The following is an 18,530-nucleotide window of genomic DNA, read 5'->3' on the forward strand; positions in this document are numbered from 1 at the left end:
ATCACATGATTGATTGCGGAGTCACATTCTGAGCTGGACACTCAAGTGCACAATTGCAGTATGAACTGCCCAACCAAAATATGAGTTGTGCAGTAAATAGAGCAATACTGGCTGTCTGGGTATAAGGCCCCACACACCTTCTCAGACACACTGACTTGGAACAGGATTTCAGTCAGATAATAGAACTAGAGAAAGTATATTCTGCCTATTTGTTGTATATGGAACGTGTTGTGGAATGGTAAGTTTCAGAAAGTGCTAATTCAGTATATGCATGGAATTGCTAGCTACCTGAATTGCCTTTTATTGTGTACTACCACTTAGAAGTCCTGATGTTTATACAAAATGAAGCCTTTCTGTAGAAATAGCAGTTAATTGCTCTGCTTAGCAAGCCTTAAAACTATTTCATTCAATTTGAATGGGGGCGGGGGGAGAGAGAGAGCAGAAGTTTAATGCAGGAAAAGCTGATATAAAAACCCACTAGAGGAAGAAAAAAGTGCAGGATTCCAGATAGCAGTTCTTGTGGTGTTCTGAGATCTTGGCTGGTTTCAATTTAGGGTAGTACTGCGCATTACAGCTATTAGGGGAACAATTCCTGGGCCCTTGATTCAATCGGGATGATTTATAACTTTCATGCTTCCTACAGCATTTTTGTGGCTATGAAAGTTTTAAAAGCACTTTGGTAATTGCCTGCTGGTTCTAGCTAATCAATATGTAGGAATGTTAGAGTATGTTAGAGAATAGCAAGTTGCAGCTCCAAGCTCTTAATGGTTATAATACAGCGTGGCAAATAAATTATTTTTAAATTTTTAATTGCATAAATATGCCAGAGTGTTAGCATATTGACTATATATTTCAAATTCATAAAGTAGTGAAGTCATTAAGATTTGGTAAGTTTGCAGTTGCATTAAATCTTCAGTTTCTCTTGCATTTCAGTTGGGGAAATGTTGGGGAAACTCAACATTTTTCTTATTTGTACATCTACTTGCAACTAATAATTTTTTTTTTATGGTTTCAGAATGTTCTTACATTTTGAGAACTGAGTAAACCAACAAGTTCCATTTCAGACCATTGTGTCATGCTGAAACTTAAAACAGACCCACTGGAATCAATAGGACTTGAAATAATGAAGGCCAATGCAAATCCCATTTGATTTTAATAGGTCTGCTCCAAGCATATCTGAATTGGGATCTCACTGTCTTATTCTAGCTATTCCATAATATGGTAAATGGTATATGTTATATGCTTGTTTTTAGGGTGGGATAAACATTCATATGGTTATCATGGTGATGATGGACACTCGTTTTGTTCCTCTGGAACTGGACAACCTTATGGTCCAACTTTCACAACTGGTGATGTCATTGGCTGCTGTGTAAACCTGATCAACAATACCTGTTTCTACACAAAGAATGGACATAGTTTGGGTAAGAAGAATCACCAATTATGATGCAAACATGTAAGGAGATTAAAAGATTAATTTTTGCAAATCTGAGAAGCTACTGTGTTTTTTACACTAGGGTTGTAATCTTTGAATATTTGAGTCAAATGTTATAAAATACAAATTACAAATCTGCTAATTAGAGTATTCGTATACGAATATCCCCACACAGGTGGACATAACGTCCACTCACCTTCCACTGTTGCCGCAAGCTGTGGACTTTCTTCCTATCGCTCTGGAGCTCACAGTCTGCAAGCCACTCTTCAACCTTGCAGCAAGGCTCGTCTTCCTGCCTCCTGCCAGGAGTGGCTTGCAGACCGCGAGCTCTGCAGCGATAGGAAGGGAGCGCAGAGCTTGGGGCAACAGCGGAAGGTGAGTGGATGGTCCTGCCCCAGGGGGCTGGATCCTTGTTATGTCCACCTGTGCAGGGGTATTCACATACGAATACCCCCATCTCTACTAATTTTAAAAAGAGAAAAAATCTAATTAAAAATAGAACATAGGTTTGAAGCAAAGTACCTTTGAGTTGTTTAGTGTCAATAATTTAGAACATACAGCTTTTCTATTTATCAGTAAGATAGAAAATTAAAGGAGATAATGAAAACTGTGAAAACATTGACAAATTGATCATGGATTTGCAGTTTGTATAATTCTGTTATTTTTAAATGAAAGAAAAGAGTTCAGTATTTGTGCTATGCTTTTGATTTGGCTACCTCAACAGATGCGGAAAAACAGGTTTTGAAATGTTTAGTTGTTTGGCAATACAGGTTATTTAACCAGATAACAAAAAGTAGAATTTTAAATTTAGATGTTTGTTTTATATTATATAAGCTAAACAGATTTTGCTTTCTACACTGTTCTTTTTCTTTTGGAGTGTAGTTTTAGTTACTATATTTGGTAAATGAAGTGTTTCAAGCAAAAGGTTTTAATTTTCAGCTCAAACAAAAATGGAAAATTATGTGACCTTACTGGGTGTTTTGATAATTTCTTTTATGGTAGTCTAAACGAAGAACACACATACATATATATAGTCACAACATTAGACAGTACACTGACCTGAGTCAGTGGGTGGTTCCAACTAGAGTATACATATTGAACCAGTGAGATTTAAGTAGGTGCTGACTTACCATTGATTATTCGATTTATTGTAGCAGAGAATACCTGTTGGCTGGAGGCCCATATTTCCATTATCAAGGCCCCAGAGTTTTAGAATTTTAGAGAGAGTATGCAATGTGTGTTCCAGACTTTTGCCTGTCTTGCTAATTGTTTTATTTATATGGTTAAAAAAACTATACCACCATGTGATGATATGTAGTCTAATGACTGCTGTCTACATAAACTCTGGTTATTGGTTTAACTACTGCTGTACCATTTAAACCAGTTCCAGAGTATTTCCCAGCCTTCTGAAGCTGGATTTTGGGATTCCTGGGGAACTGCAGTGGGGCTTAAAACTTCTTTGTTATGCAGATAGACTTCAAGCATTGAATACAGCCCAGAATAGGTTGTATTGCATTATCTAGTAGTAATATGAATTTAGTTTCTGGGGCTCAAGAGGTTTCTCTTTAACTTCTAATTCTCTATAAAACTGTAGATTCTAATGTATATAGTTGTGTATGGTCCAAGTTTTGCTGCAAAACTGTTTATATTTTATTGCCAAATTTTGCTTTATTAAAAGTTTGATCGTTAAATCTTACATGTTGGCCAATATCCTATTCCTGAATCAAGAGCTGAAGGACAGTTATGTAAGTGCCTGTTCACTCCAGCAAGCTCTACACCATGTGTTCTCACACTGGTTGCAAGATTGCACATCTGGTCATGCAGTGGGAAATCTATTGGAATGGGTGAGACACTTGTGTGCTTTCTCTTCCAATACATATTAGGCACTGGGATATTGACTATTGTCTAAGCAGAACTTGCATATATAACTGAAACTAAGAATAATGAGCTACCATGTGACATATAATTACAGGATGGTGTTAGTTTTGCTGTATTTAAATTCTTAAATGGGAATTCAACAGTTTTTCTCCTGAACTGTAAACTAGAATTTACGTGGTAAAATAGAAAAAGGTAAGGGGAATTAACATGCTGTGTCTTCTATTGAGATTGAAAATTTTCTGCTTTGATTACAATAGTATCCAGACATATGTTTTGACGTTTTAAGACGTGTCTTGTAATTCTAAAATTTTAATGGATGTCTCTTGGTTGCAGGTATTGCTTTCACAGATTTGCCGGTAAGATACTTTTTTTTTAAAGCTGTAGCATTCGTATAGGAAAAAGCAGATTCTTGTGCTTATGTAATATGTACATAATTCAGAATATTCATTTTAGTTTTGTTTAAAAATTACAGTCACACTAAAAATAGTAAAAGATAGTAACTTAACAGAAACATTGCTTTTGTTCTGATTATGAAACTTAGTGTATGTGCTGCCGAAGCGAGCACATGAAATTTAATTTTGAAACAGTTATAAGCACTGTGTCACATTTGGTGTTAGCACTGGTTGAGTATTTGTATTTTATGTCTCAGGAAGTATTTAAATTCCATATTAGGTGGATATATAAGCATAGGGTTCTTAGTGTACTAGTGTATGTTTTATAGCTCCAGATTTTGAAGGACAAACAAGATGACAGGAAATCTGCCTGCCTGAGACCCTGGGAAGCCACTGTCAGTCTGTATAGATATTGCTGAGTTTTATAGATCAATACAGTGATGCCTCACAAGACAAATGCCTCGCAGGACAAAAACCTCGCAAGACAAATGGTTTTGGCAATGCGGTTGATGACTCGCAAGACAAATGTTCCTATAGCCGTGCTTTGCAAGTTGAATGTTTTCCCTTTTTTGTTCCTGCCTCATGTTTGCTGATTTTTAAATGCTTTTCTATGATGTTTAAAAAGTTAGTTTTTTGATTGCAATTTTTTTCAATCAAGTCAATATGTATGGCTTTAAAGAGCACTTAAAACCCTTTGTAAACCAAATTTGACTTTGTTCTGACTTTTTTTGCCCATAGGAACGCATTAATTAGATATCAATGCATTCCTATGGTAAAACGTGTTTCGCGAGATGAATTTTTCGCAAGACAACATTAACTGCGGAACGAATTAAATTTGTCTTGCGAGGCACCACTGTAGTCTAATTTAGTACAAGTGATTGTTTTCTTAGAGCAAACCCTCCTGAGTTATCAGTATATTTGATTTCGAGAACTACTGTTTACCATAAAAAAACTGAAGATGAATTAATGATTACCAAATTGTCATTCTAGAATGTTAGTGCTTTGTCATCAAGATTGTGACAGAAATTTCAATGATGTCAGAATCCCTGAGGAAGCCTGTTCATTGAACAAAAATATGAATCTTCCTTGTAGTGATTGAGATCTAATGAGTACTATGTATTCTGTCTGGCAACAACTCACAAGATTTTAGCCAAAAATCTTTCTTAATCTTATTACCTGAAACGTTTTTTGAACTAGAGTTACTAATATTTAGCCTATTATTAGTAACAACAATACATTGATGATGTGCTGTGAAGTCAGTTCTGACTTATGATGACCCTCTTAGGATTTTGTAGGCATAAAATACTCAGAAGTGGTTTACCGGTCCATTCTGATGGAGAGGATATTGAATGGTACTGATGTACATCTGTTACTTTGTAATCTTGATGTAACATGGAAATTCTGACTAAAGGAATTCTTTTACAACTTGAGATTTAATATAGTGATGGCAGTATATTTTGCTTTTTTACTATATAGGAGTCTTCCAAGTAGTCCTAGAACCTGAATTTAATATCTGTTATTTTATGTTACTACTTTTTTAATGCAGTAATTTTGTTGCTTTGATGCTGAATTAATGGAAACATATTTGGATTTTGAAATAATGAAGGATATTTTGAGACAGGAGGGATATACTTGAATTTTAAGTAAAGTAAAATATGATGATTATCTCTTGCAGCCAAACCTGTACCCTACGGTTGGACTTCAAACACCAGGAGAAGTGGTGGATGCTAATTTTGGGCAGCATCCATTTGTGTTTGATATTGAAGATTATATGAGAGAATGGAGAACCAAAATTCAAGCTCAGATTGACAGGTTTCCTATAGGAGATCGGGAAGGAGAATGGCAGACAATGATCCAAAAGTAAGATTTTCAAGATTGTGATGAATGCCTGCTTAAATTCCTATTCAGGTTTAAGAGCTAATCCTGGTTTGGCCTTTCTGTTCTATACATTTTAGTTGTAGCCTGTGTGTCAGTGGAAGTAATGCCCATTGAAACCAGCCATGCATGCCTGAGAGATTATCTGGTGGAATTATTTCCTCGTAAAGTCAAGTAAATTAATTCATTCCAGCAAAATCGCTGTAGAACGAAAACATTGTAATGCGAAAAGAAAAAACCCATTGAAACGCTTTAAAACCCATTTAATGTGTTCCAAAGGGGTGTAAAATCACCGTCCAGCGAAGATCCTCCATAGGGCAGCCATTTTCGCTGCCTGTACAGTGAGGAATCCGTCCCAGAAAACAGCGGGGGGGCATTTTGTTTACCCGGCAGCCATTTTGAAATCGCTGATCAGCTGTTGGAAAATTGTCGTTTTGCAAAGAATCAGGGAACCGATGATTGCAAAGCAAAATTCCCCCATAGGAAACATCGTTTTGCGATTGCAAAAAGTTCATTGTAATGCGGTTTCGTCGTTAAACGGGGCAATAGTAAAGTGAGGCACCACTGTATTTATATTTGTGTAGTAAACATCAAATTATTATTTGCCTCTGGTAATTTAATTTAGGTCTGTCTCTTTAACTTTTAGTCTCCAACTTGAGCAGTAAAATAATTCTGGAGTGCTTTGTTATTCCTATTCAGCATTTGTAACTTTGAATTAGCTAATGTGGTAAGTATGTGCCGATTTCTATAAAGATTTATTGTTTGTGGGCACACTTGCCATGGAGTGGTTGCAAAGATATGAGCTCATCTTGAGTCACTCAAGATTCTGTGTCAGAAGAAGTAGATTTTGATCCATGAAAGCTCGCAATTGAAATAGAACAGTTAATCTTTAATGTGGCACAATATTTTGCTTTCTCTCTTGCGCTTGCTCGCTTTCATTTTTTTCATTTTCTTCTTGTTCTCCTCCATTAATTTTGCCAATGTGCTGAGCAGACTAATGTGACTATTTCTACAGAAACTGAGCCACTTCTGCATTTAAAAAATGTTGGATTGATGGTATGCAGTTCATTTTGAATTGAGCAAAGACTCATTAGTATATTGTATAATTTATCTTTGCAGACTTCCCAGTTTTGTGTAACAAATACATGTATTAATGCTTCAGAAATAATTATAGCACAGAGAGAAGGGAGAATAAGTGGATATCCATGATTTAAGACTGCTTACTAGTCTCTGTTTCTGCTATTAATTCATATTGGATTAGGCAACCTGTAGCAGAAAAACCATTTGCCAGTCCTTTTTTTGTCACTGTAAAACTCTAAAATCAAGATAAGAATGTTCAAGGTATTATGGATTTACATATTTCTGATGTAATATTGGCCATATACATTATTATTGGAAATTATTTTTTATCCTTGTTCTGTGGGCAAAGATTATTTGTGCCTCTTTGAGAGTAAAAATGGCCCTCCCCAGTGTTTTCTTTTGTTATTGTTATTAAATAGCAAATTAATGTGTACTACCAACTAACCTGCTGCGCCTTCAGAATCTGTGTTACTTGTCTCTGGAAATCTTAATTAATTGGTTTTAATTAATTGTTGATTTTAAACTTTTTGTATACTGCTTTGAGTCCCCACAAGTGCTAAATCTTCTCCTGGCATTGTCTCCATTGTGCTGAACAGCTAGAGAAGGTAGTTTCAGGTTCATCATCTTGTGCACTGATTATCTTACCACAGAAGTGTCTAACTCAGTTTCATCTTGGGCCGCATCGGCATTATGGTTGCCCTCAAAGGGCCGGTTGTATCTGTAACACTATGTAAATGTATCTACTCTTTATCATATTAAATATAATTGTCCTCATTTGATTATTATTGGTTTTAGTAATAACTTAAGTAATAACTAGCTATGAAAGTAAAAGTCTATGATCAAAGTCTAGAAATAGTGGCAAGCAGATATTCACGTGTACAACTGTTGTACAATTAATTGAAATGCAGTCTTAATCCTAACCCTGACCCTCCAGCTTTAGACAAGGGCCGTGCTCATGGTGGCAGATAACATCTCTGCAATGAGCCCAGGACACAGAGTTGGTTCTTTACATTTATTAGGTGCCTTGTTCTCCAGGGAGGGAGGGAAAGGTTTAGCACAGTGATGGTGAACCTATGGCACGCGGTCCACAGCTGGCACTCAGAGCCCTCTCTGAAGGCACGTGAGCCATAAGACACCGGATTACTACCCCCAGCAGCCAAACCTGAGGAGGCAGCTGCAGTTGTGGTGCTAGCAGCCCGACAGGCGACGAGCCAGGATCTGGAGCAGGTGGCGGCGGCGGCAGGGGTTGGGCCCGACTGGAGACGGATCCAGAGTGGGGTTTGGAGGCAGCTCTATGCTCGGGATTCCCCCTTCCACCACCACTTCTGCTTCTGCCGCCGCCACTTCCACTGCCATCTCTGCCCGTTGCCCACTGGGTTTTGTTTCTTTTTTAAAAAAAAAAGTTTGGGCACTCAGACTCAAAAAGGTTAGCCATCGCTGATTTAGCTTGTTTCTCTGCACTGAACACCCTCAAAGAAGGGCCAGCAGCCGTGGGGAGGAGAAAGGGCCTCCGTGTTTAATGTTGCCATGCCACCTGCAGGGTCCAGATTCTTCCAGAAGCCAGCTGCAGAGTTCAGCCCCCTCCTTGCTTTGCCAAGTTGTACGTGTGCACATGTGCGCCTGTGTGTGATCTTTCTCCCTATCAAAAGCCGAGCGGCAAAACAATTTATACGGTGGCAGCCAAGCAAGGTCTGAAATCCATTATTGCTGGAGCGTATCTTCAAAACAGAAGCCAGTTTATCCTGGCTGCTCCCCTACCTGTCTTTCCAGGAGCCACACGCTGGTGGAGGGGGGAGCAGAAATTTGGGGGAATTTGGTAGGGGGACCCGTCTCTTTTCCCCTCACCTGAGTGCTTCCCTCTCAGGGTCACAGAGCAGGCTGAGTTAAGATGGCGATGCCATCAAACAGTCCTTGCTGGGACCTTTAAGAATCGGATTGGGCAACAGCGAGGACTACATTTCCCAAGGTGCTATACGCTGCCCAAGTGGCTGCACGTTCTGAATCTTCACTGCTTGGATTGCTGGGATTAGAAGTCCCATTGGGCGGATTCCAAGCATCCTTGTGGAGCCTAATGGATGACTCAGGAAGTGCCTGCATTTTGTATTATACTGCACAGTAGCAGGCAACACTGTGAGGGCCACATGAAATGGCCCAACAGGCGGATTTAGGCTGTGGGCCTTGAGTTTGACACTTGTGCCTTAGCGTCTTTAGTCTTCTGGTAACAAACAACCACATATTACTGTGAATTAAAAATGTACGTAACCATACATTTTTATGCATACAAAGGAGAATGTAAAACACTTGTCAATGATAGTACTGTGCATTCAAATTGATAGTATTCATTTCAGTTGTGAAAGTATATGTAAGAATAATCTCAGCTTTTTTTTCATAATGAAATACTAGTCGATAACAGATTTTGTCATGAATTGTTTTGAAAGTCTGCATCCGTGCTGTATTTTTATATGCTCATGTTTTGACTTCTTTTTACAGGATGGTTTCATCTTATTTGGTACATCATGGGTACTGTGCAACAGCAGAAGCCTTTGCTAGATCTACTGATCAGACTGTTCTTGAAGAATTAGCTTCCATTAAAAATAGACAAAGTAAGTCTGAACAATGCTGTATTTTGAATACAAATAAATTCAGATGTGAAAGTGCTTTTCCAGGATCTGTTCTTTTAATCACACTTATGGAATTTTGTTGTTTGCTGTTTTGTAAATCTCAACCATTGGTAGCTGTGGTGTGAGTTTGTTTTCACTTCAGAGGCTCTGTTGTGAAAGTTTACTTTAGATACATTTAGGTAAATTCAAGCAAAGCTTTGCATTATCCTAGATACTAGGGCAATCATCTGACAAAAGAATACAATAGGACCCCCAAAACCATTGGGGATTGATTCCAAGGCCCCCATGGGAAAAAAAAAACTTATTTTCAGATGCATTAACAAAATTGGCCTCTGAAGGGCACCAGAGACCATGCTATTTATTATGCTCTAGCTCTAGCAAGTATTCATAGCACGGTTTCTGGCTGCCTCTAGTGGCCATTTCTGGTAATACGTGTGAAAATATTTTTTTCTGGTTTTTTTTCTTTCAATATTTTTAATGTTTCCAGGACAGTATTGCCTGTTTGCTTTTTATTTGCTTCTTCTCAATCATGGCTTTCTAATAATCTTGTGAGGAAACTAGAGTAACACTGTGCTGTTCAATATATCTTACTTGTTTCTGTGCAGCACTGTCCAGTCATTTGTGAAACAGGATCCATCTTGGAATCAACCACTATTTTTATTTTCATGTAGAATTTTGAAGCCAAATTGCAGATGGATACTGTAAGCTAAATGATGTATCAGTGTTATGGCATTAACTTAACTCAGTGGGGCTTAGAAGTGGTCAAATGTTGTCGAATTGTGCCCTGAAATATAATATATTCAAACTGTTATCTTTTATTTCTTTGAACAGGAATTCAGAAATTAGTTTTAGCAGGAAGAATGGGAGAAGCCATTGAAACAACACAACAATTGTATCCAAGTTTATTAGAAAGAAACCCCAATCTTTTATTTGCTTTGAAGTGAGTCAGATACCTGCTAATAAAATAGTAACTGATCTGGGAGGGAATGTGTGCCTTAATTTCAAGCTTTTGTAATAACAAGCTGCCATCTTGGTGATCTAGTGATTTGCATGATAATGTTTATGTAGTACATTGCAAAATGTGTCTTGAAATACTGTTACATGCTCCCATTAAAACCAAAAATGGGGAAAAACGAAAAAGAAGGTATTAAGGATTAAGAGCAAGGTTTTAACCATGATCTGTTGAAATGATTTTGAAGGTGAAGACTTGCATTACACCTTTTGTCTGTAAATCTCCCTGTAACAGTTCATGTTATGTATCACATTGTGGGTCACTGTATGCTGGTTGTCTATCAATAATGCTACTTCTCCCCTTCTGCATAAATTAAACTTTTAAAGCAGGAGAAAAAATGGGATTACAAATAGATCTATTTGTATGCATCATTCTAAATTAGTTGGGAGGGAGGACAGTTACTCGAAATGTGGTACACAAAGCAAAATATGTATAGCTACAGTCTTTCTCTCTTTCTATGTAACTGGATCAGAGTTTTTTTTTAGTATAGTAAAGGGTGGTAATGTGGGATGTGAAGAAGCTTGTCTTTTTTTTATAGTAATAGTCATACCAATCTTTGGTGATTGAGAGAGTTCAGTTAAATTTTTGGAATGTATTATCTTAAGTACCAAAATTAACTTTTCTTTTTATGTTTTGTAGGGTACGTCAGTTCATAGAAATGGTCAATGGTACAGATAGTGAAGTACGATGTCTAGGAGGTCACAGTCCGAAATCTCAAGATAGCTATCCTGTTAGTCCTCGATCATTTAGTAGTCCTAGTATGAGCCCCAGTCATGGAATGAATATTCACAGTCTAGCAACAAGCAAAGGAAGTAGCACACATTGTTCTGGTGAGTTTCAAGTGACAGAATAAGATGTTACAAAGAAATATTTTATTTCAGTATTCTTTTTGTTTTTAAGATATGAAATAGTCCATATAAAGGTTGCTGTCCTGCGGATTTAGATGAATGGTTCTCCCTTTGAAGAGCACCAGGCCCAGGAGTGAGCCCTTGGGGTACCCCATTTGTTACCTCCTCCCAGTTGGATAAGGACCCATTGATCATCACCCTCTGGGTATGATTCTATAACCACCTATAGAATCCACCTGACAATTCATCTATCCAGTCCACACCTAGTTAGCTTGCTAATCAGGAATAGAGATGGGGGTATCCGCATATGTGGAAATAACGAATGTCCACTCATGATTTCGCTGCTGCCGCCAGCTACACAGACGCTTCCTATCGTGCCATTCTCTGCAGTGGATTAGCCACTCTGCGACCTGGCAGAGAGGCTTGTCATCCTGCCTCCTCCCAGGAGTGGGTAATTGATTGCGGACAACCGCACGATAGGAAGCCTGCGCTGAGCCAGTGGCAGCAGCAAAATTGTGAGTGGACAGTTCAGCCCCATGGGTTCGTTATTTCTACCTGTGCGGTATATTCATATACGAATATCCCCATCTCTGATCAGGATATCATGGGGCACTTTGTCAAAAGCTTTGCTGAAGTCAAGATATACTACCGTATTTGCCGGCGTACAAGATGACTTTTTTGGCCCAAAAAACATGCCTCTAATTGGGGGGGGGTCATCTTGTACACCCGGTGCACTTCATTTGAGCCAGGAAGGAGCCGCTGCTGTTGAGTGAGTGATGTGGGGCCGCGCCGGTCAGGGAGGAAGGCAGGCGGTCAGGGAGACAGGCAGTTGGTCCAGATGGAGGGAGGGAAGCAGAGCCGGCCATGCCTGAGCGGCCAGAGCCCGCCGCCGGGTTGCCCACCACCCCGCACCGCTGAGCCAGCTGCGCGCTCACTCGCCCGCCAGCTGCGCGCTTCCCCTCTTCCTCCTTCTCCTCCTCCTCCTCCTGCTGCCGCCCGCCCAGCCTCTTCCCCTCTTCCTCGCCCTCCTCCCCGCCGGCCATGAACTTCCAGGGCAGAGCCCCGGGCAGCCGCTGCCGGCGCCGCAGCAGAGCCGTCCACTCTATATTTTGAGTGGAATTTTTTGGGGGTCGTCTTATGCGGCCAGTCGCCTTGTACACCGGCAAATACGGTAAGTCTACAGCATTCCCTCTTTCTATCAGGGAGATGACCTGATCAAAAAAAAAAAAATGAGATCTGATTAATTTGGCAGGATTTGTTCTTAACAAATCCGTGTTAGCTTCTAGTTATTACTGCATTGTTTTCTAGGTGCTTGCACAATGACCGCTTTACAATCTGTTCCAGAATTTTGCCTGGCATTGATGTCAGGCTAACTGGCCTGTAGTTCCCAGGTTCCTCTTTTTTGCCCCTTTTGAAGATAGGGACAACATTGGCCCTCCTGCAGTCCTCTGGCACCTCACCCATATCCCATTATTTCCAGAAAATAATGGATAACGGTTCTGAGAGTTCTTCAGCCAGTTTCTTCAGTACTCTCAGATGCAGTTCTTCTGTATTCTAGTCCTGTGATGAGCCCTCAACATGTGTCCTGCTAATCTAGGGCAGCTGTATGGAGAGCTTCATGCATAGGCCCACATATTATGGTAACGTTGGTTTTCAACAGAAATTGTTGGCATCAAGAGTAACAGTCTGATAATTTGTTTTAGAAAATGAACAACAATAGGAGCAGTTTTGTGTACTTATCCATAGTAGCCGACACCCCTGTTCTCTCTGAGAAGCAAGTGCTTTCCCCAAATAAATGCTCTTAGCCTTAACATACCATATTTTCCATGTATAAGACATGTCCATGTATAAGACACCCCCACTTTTCTAACTCAAAATTAAGAAATCTTAACTGAGCTTTGACTGTTTAGCCTCTGGGCTCATAATGCTTGGACATTACGGGTCCTTGTTGCATCTCAGCCTACAGGCTCCACCTCCAATGAGGTGTGTTCCAGTTGGTTTGTTCAGCATCAGCTGACATCACTTCCATAAGACTTGTGATTAGAGGAAGCTAAGTCTCCTGACTGTAGGAAGCTAAGCTTCGTGACTGAAGAAAGCCTGTTTTCAAAGGCAAGGTATGGGCCGTTTTATTCTCTTCTCAGCTTCCTTCTGTTTATAAGATGCCCCTCAATTTTTAATGTAATGATTTTAGGAAAAAGTAGCGTCTTGTACATGGAAAAATACAGTAGCTGTTCAGGAGGCAAAAGGAAGGGTCCCTTCATTTCACCCACTCTAGTCTGCCTGCTGTTACTGGACAGCTTGCTTGTACTTCTTGTTTGCCTGAAGGGGTATTGTAGGAACAGGTTCCTCCTTCAAGCTGCACCATCAAGTGTCTTATGACTGAAGCTGGACTGTTCTGAAACTTAGCATGCACAGTTACACATGCACAAGTTGTACAGGGTTATGAATATTCAAAATAAGCAAATATACTGATTTTTAACATTTTACGTATTTGATTTTAGGTTTTGAAAGTAGTTGCAGTAATGGAGTGATATCAAACAAAATGCATCAGTCTTACTGTCACAGTAAACATCAGTCCACCAGTTTGAATGTACCAGAACTTAATAATCTAAATGTAACACGATCACAGCAGGTTAATAGTTACTCCAAGTAAGTACATTAAATCTATTTTAATTCTACTGTTCCTTATCAAGCACCTCCAGTTTATGTATTGGGTTTTGAGGCATAGGCAGTTGTTGTTGACTATAATGCCTTACTGATGGGCAAAATGACGGGTTAAGCTAGAAATCTTGCTTTCCTCTCTGCTTTTAGTTTGAATGTATGAAGATATTTAGTGCATGCATTTAACAGAATTATAGAATTATTACCTGGCTTGGACCTAAGAGAAGTAAAGTGACTGCATTTCAGTCAGAGCATTGCTTTCTATTCTGCAAAGAAAAGAATATGTTTTCATTAGTAAGCAGAAATAATAGGGAAGGCCATTCCTGCTCTTTATTCCTGTTTATAAAAAGATCAGGCTATACTAAGGAACCTTTAATAATGTATAAGACTGTAATTGTAAATATTAAGAGTCCTAAGAAACAAGGTGTCTTGATTGGAGCATTTGAGTAGCTCATGTTTTGGTCTTCATGCCGGTCTGTTTGCGGGACATGACATGCTTGGAAAAGGATGGAGGCCTCAACAGAGTTCACATGTGTCACTGAATGGTGACTGTCTCTTGCCACCTGCCTGCCCATGGTGGCAGCCAGTGGGGACTAATGAGATGGCAGCTGGTACGTCAGGAGCAGGGGAACGTGTGTGTGCCAGCAAATCCAAGTGTGTAGACCTAGAACTACATTTAGCAATATGAGCAGACAGGTAGCCTGCCCTCCAACTGGTAAGGTTAAGGGGATGGGCACCAACAAGGAACAGGCAGTAGCTGTGGGTCCCCAAAAGCAAGGTACCCCTGCTCCTGCATGCAGCTTGACCACAGGACTCCTGAAGCTTCCCTGGACCCTTTAAAGCAGAGGTCCCCAGCCCCCCCTCCATGACCCGGCAGTGGTTCGCGGCCTATCCAGGACCGGCCCACATACACAGATCTCCTACCCCCGTGAGCGCTGTCGCGCGCATGTGCGTAATCTTGTTCCACCCCTGCGCTTGTGCTGTGCTCACACGCACATGGTGGCCCCCACAAGCGCCGCCATGCGCAAGCACATTCCACTCCTGTGAGCACGCTTGTGCACATGCATGCAAGCGGGGGGACCCTGAGTGCAATGTGCACATGCGTGCATGAGAGCTCCGCCCCCCTGTGGGCGCACCACACACACACTCAACTGATCTGCGGTTGGGAAAAGGTTGGGAACCACTGCTTTAAAGCTTCCATTAATCAAAATTTCCCAGTAGGATCATCCAGTTTTCTCATGTTTCAGTAGTAATATCACAATGATGTGTAAGAGACCTGATACAGATCAAGACTACCTCTTGGTTCTCTCACCCAAGTGTAGTCATCACATGTGGCTGTGTAGTAAAATGAATGTTTGTATCTCTCCACAGTTGTCTTGGAGAATGTAGCACGCTTTAAAGATAAGATCCAGTTCCAAATCTTTACATAGTTAATTGTGCATTTTTCCTCTTCTCAGTAATGATGTAGACATGGAAACAGATCACTACTCCAATGGAGTTGGAGAGACGTCATCCAATGGTTTCCTAAATGGTAGTTCTAAACATGATCATGAAATGGAAGAATGTGACACACAAATGGGTCTGCAGCAATATTTCTTATATTTTATTGTCACTGGTTTTTGTTCTGTTTGCTTGTAATGATTTCCAAATGAAATTTACATGCTGTTTTTAGATATTGCTGTAACTCTCAGATGCTCTGTTTAATTTAAAATTCTTTTTTGTGATCTGTGTGATTCACACTAATGGGTTCCTTCTGTACCTGTGCAGAAATCTCAGAACCTTCCAGAGCCTGAAAAGAAGCCATTAGCCGCACTTCTCACCTAGTGTGCGTGTACCACTGACCAAAGGCTTTACCTCAGTTCCCTTTTGACTGCTGCAGGGGAGACATCCAGCAGTCTTTCATAGCCAATTTTCTACATAATTGCTATTTTATAATATTCATTGTAAATAGTTTTCTTCCTTTTCAACTTATCTCAGCTCCCTTTTTCCCCCTAAAAAAAGAAGTTATATTCATCATAAAATTAGCTCTGTAGTTTATAGCATGGCTTTTTAAACTCCCTCTCGTGGATGGACAAAGTGTGTTTATTGTCAGTCCTGCCAAATCTGTAAAAATTTACCCGGATTACCATTAAAAACAGACAATCCAGATTGTTTGGCAAAAACATTACAGACCATGAACTCTATTACAAAACACATCAATGCTAACATTGGTTATCTTCAGTTGCACAACACCATCAAAACAAATGCTTGTGGAGCATCTACAGAGTGACATAACACCTGTCAATACACAGGAAGAACCAGCGCCACAACCATCCAAATCACTGCAGCAGTCTCAAGACAAAGAAGTGGGGTCTAAAACTTCAACATTGAAACTGATGTACCAAAAAAGAAGAAAAAAAGCCATTCCTGAAATCAGCCAGGCCAAAAAAGCTAAAGTGATATAAAAGACGAAACAAACTGTCTTCTGTTGCAGTTTGTCCATCATCTTCTAAAACATTGACATAGTTATAAGAGCAAGAGGGACGTGGATTGCTTGGGTTCAGTTTTAGACGGGAACAAAGTCCCACAGCACTCTTACCATGTGTCTTCAAACTTCAGTCATTCTCCTAATTGGGAACAACTCTCAAATGTCAGAAAGCAAGGCTCAGCAAGATTAGCAGAGACCTAAAGAACCAAGAAAAAAAGCAGGTGACTCCCAATTTGTGAGGGAACATGTTGACCCCCAACACCATATGAGGGCTTGCTCTGATTCTACATGGATGAGATGACTAAAGAGAGGATTCCCTTAGTTGACAAATAAAGCAAATATATGAATGGGAGTTGTCACCTTGTATATTCAGTGAAATATGTAGCCACTGGGGCCACACAACTATAGATCTATTTGCCACAGAGACTAACAAAAATGCAGAAGGTAGTGCTCTTGGGCAAGATCATGAGGAAGGATTCCTCCCTGGTCCATGCATTTCTGATTCATTGGTTCAAGGAACTAACCTATCTCACCACCACCACCACCCAATTTCCAATGGTTCACAAAATAATCGATTGTAAAGCTATGTAAAAAAAGGCCAGTGCAGTTCTAGTAACACCTTGGTGGCCGTGTCAGCCTTGGTTTGCAATGCTTTTCCAGATGGCTCAGAGATTCTGCACCTGCTGATAACCCCAGATCTCATAACACAAGAGAAACAGACAGCTTACCATCCAGATCTTGACAGGTTGAAATTAACAGTACTGTATGGAGAATTCATCAAAAAAAAGAATTATTATGGAATTCAGAAAATCACTGACAAGAAAAACATAGTTTTGTAAGTGGGAAAAGCTCACTTCTTGTATTCACTCAATGGGAGAGGAATATCAACCTCCAAAATTACATCGTAGTCTAAGATTCCTGTTACATTTAAAAGAGAAGGGTTTAAGCCATTCTTTGAAAGTTTGTCTGACAGCCATAATTGCTAACCAAATAGAGGATTCTCCAGCCTTGTATTATTTTAAAAATCCAGCTTTGAAGAGATTTTTGAAAGGACTAAAAAAACTAATACTTTGATATCAAACTGCCAACACTTAATGGTCATTTTCCTTTTTTGTGACACGAGCTCATTAAATCACCATTTGAGCCCACAGTTACTTCAGATTTATACTTCTTGATATACAAGACTATATTCTTGGTAGCAGTCCCACCAGCAAGAACAGCAAGTGAGCTAAATACCTAACGTCATGATCCTCCATTTTTAAAGTTTCATATAGAAACTGTTCACTGACATTACTTTTTTTCTACCTAAAATCATCTCAGATTTTCATATCAGTTAACCATTAGTGTTGCCAACATTCATTCCATCCCCACTTAATAAGTTGGATAAATCTTTGCACACATTGGACTTACATAGAGTATTAGCTTTTTATCTGTTGAGGACAAAAAAGTTTCACAAAACAAACATCTATTTCTTATCAAGGTCATAGAAAATCTTGCCAAGTATTCTCATAGCAGATGTCCAGATGGTTAGTACTGTTACTCTAGCACAGTGGTGTCCAACCGTGGCCCTCCAGGTGTTCTTAGACTACAGCTCCCAGAAGCCTTCACCACCACCTCTGCTGGCCAGGATTTCTGGGAGTTGAAGTCCAAGAACATTTGGAGGGCTAAGGTTGGGGACCACTGCTCTAGCATATCAGGTAGCAAAGAAACCTCTGCCAGATTCTTTGAAAGGACACTCCATGAGAGCTGTTGCTGCCTCTATGGCTTTCTTGAAGGGAGTCCAGATAAAGGAGATACGTAAAGCAGCAGCCCATGACATTCATAAAACTTTTCAGACTGGATGTCAGGGCAAAGGTCAGTGCCTCTTTTTGCCCTGCTATATCATCAGTTTTGGTGTGATATCTCACTAGCCAGTAAATGGCCTTGTCAATCACCCATTAGTGTGAATCACAGAGATCATGAAGAAGGAGGACAGGTTACTTACTTGTAACTGTAGTTCTTTGAGTGGTCATCTGTGAATTCACCCAACCTTCCCTCTCTGCCTGTTTAATTTCAGTGGCAGACAAGAGAACTGAGGTAAAGTTATTGGGTGGTGGTGTGTGCACACTAGGTGGGGGGGGGGGAACTAATGACCTGTCAGCCTCTGGAAAGTTCTGAGGATGTCTGCATAGATGCAGAAAAAACTCATTAGTGTGAATTCACAGATGGCTGCTTAAAGAACCAAAGTTATAGGTATGTAACCTGTCCTCCTAATGAAAATATTT

General features: G+C 39.9%; 1 protein-coding gene across 1 annotated transcript in view; it reads left to right on the top strand.

Annotated features, from left to right (window-relative positions):
• RANBP9 (RAN binding protein 9) overlaps nucleotides 1–18,530 on the top strand; it is a 48,205-nt gene that overhangs the window by 22,461 nt on the left and 7,214 nt on the right. Inside the window, exons 4-11 of the mRNA XM_020798612.3 lie at nucleotides 1,254–1,421; nucleotides 3,644–3,666; nucleotides 5,378–5,562; nucleotides 9,148–9,260; nucleotides 10,110–10,218; nucleotides 10,930–11,120; nucleotides 13,640–13,787; nucleotides 15,257–15,378. Coding sequence (XP_020654271.3) covers nucleotides 1,254–1,421; nucleotides 3,644–3,666; nucleotides 5,378–5,562; nucleotides 9,148–9,260; nucleotides 10,110–10,218; nucleotides 10,930–11,120; nucleotides 13,640–13,787; nucleotides 15,257–15,378 — 1,059 coding nt within the window. The remainder of the gene's footprint in view (nucleotides 1–1,253; nucleotides 1,422–3,643; nucleotides 3,667–5,377; nucleotides 5,563–9,147; nucleotides 9,261–10,109; nucleotides 10,219–10,929; nucleotides 11,121–13,639; nucleotides 13,788–15,256; nucleotides 15,379–18,530) is intronic.

Source organism: Pogona vitticeps, chromosome 4, assembly GCF_051106095.1.
Source record: "Pogona vitticeps strain Pit_001003342236 chromosome 4, PviZW2.1, whole genome shotgun sequence".
Lineage (NCBI taxonomy): Eukaryota > Metazoa > Chordata > Lepidosauria > Squamata > Agamidae > Pogona > Pogona vitticeps.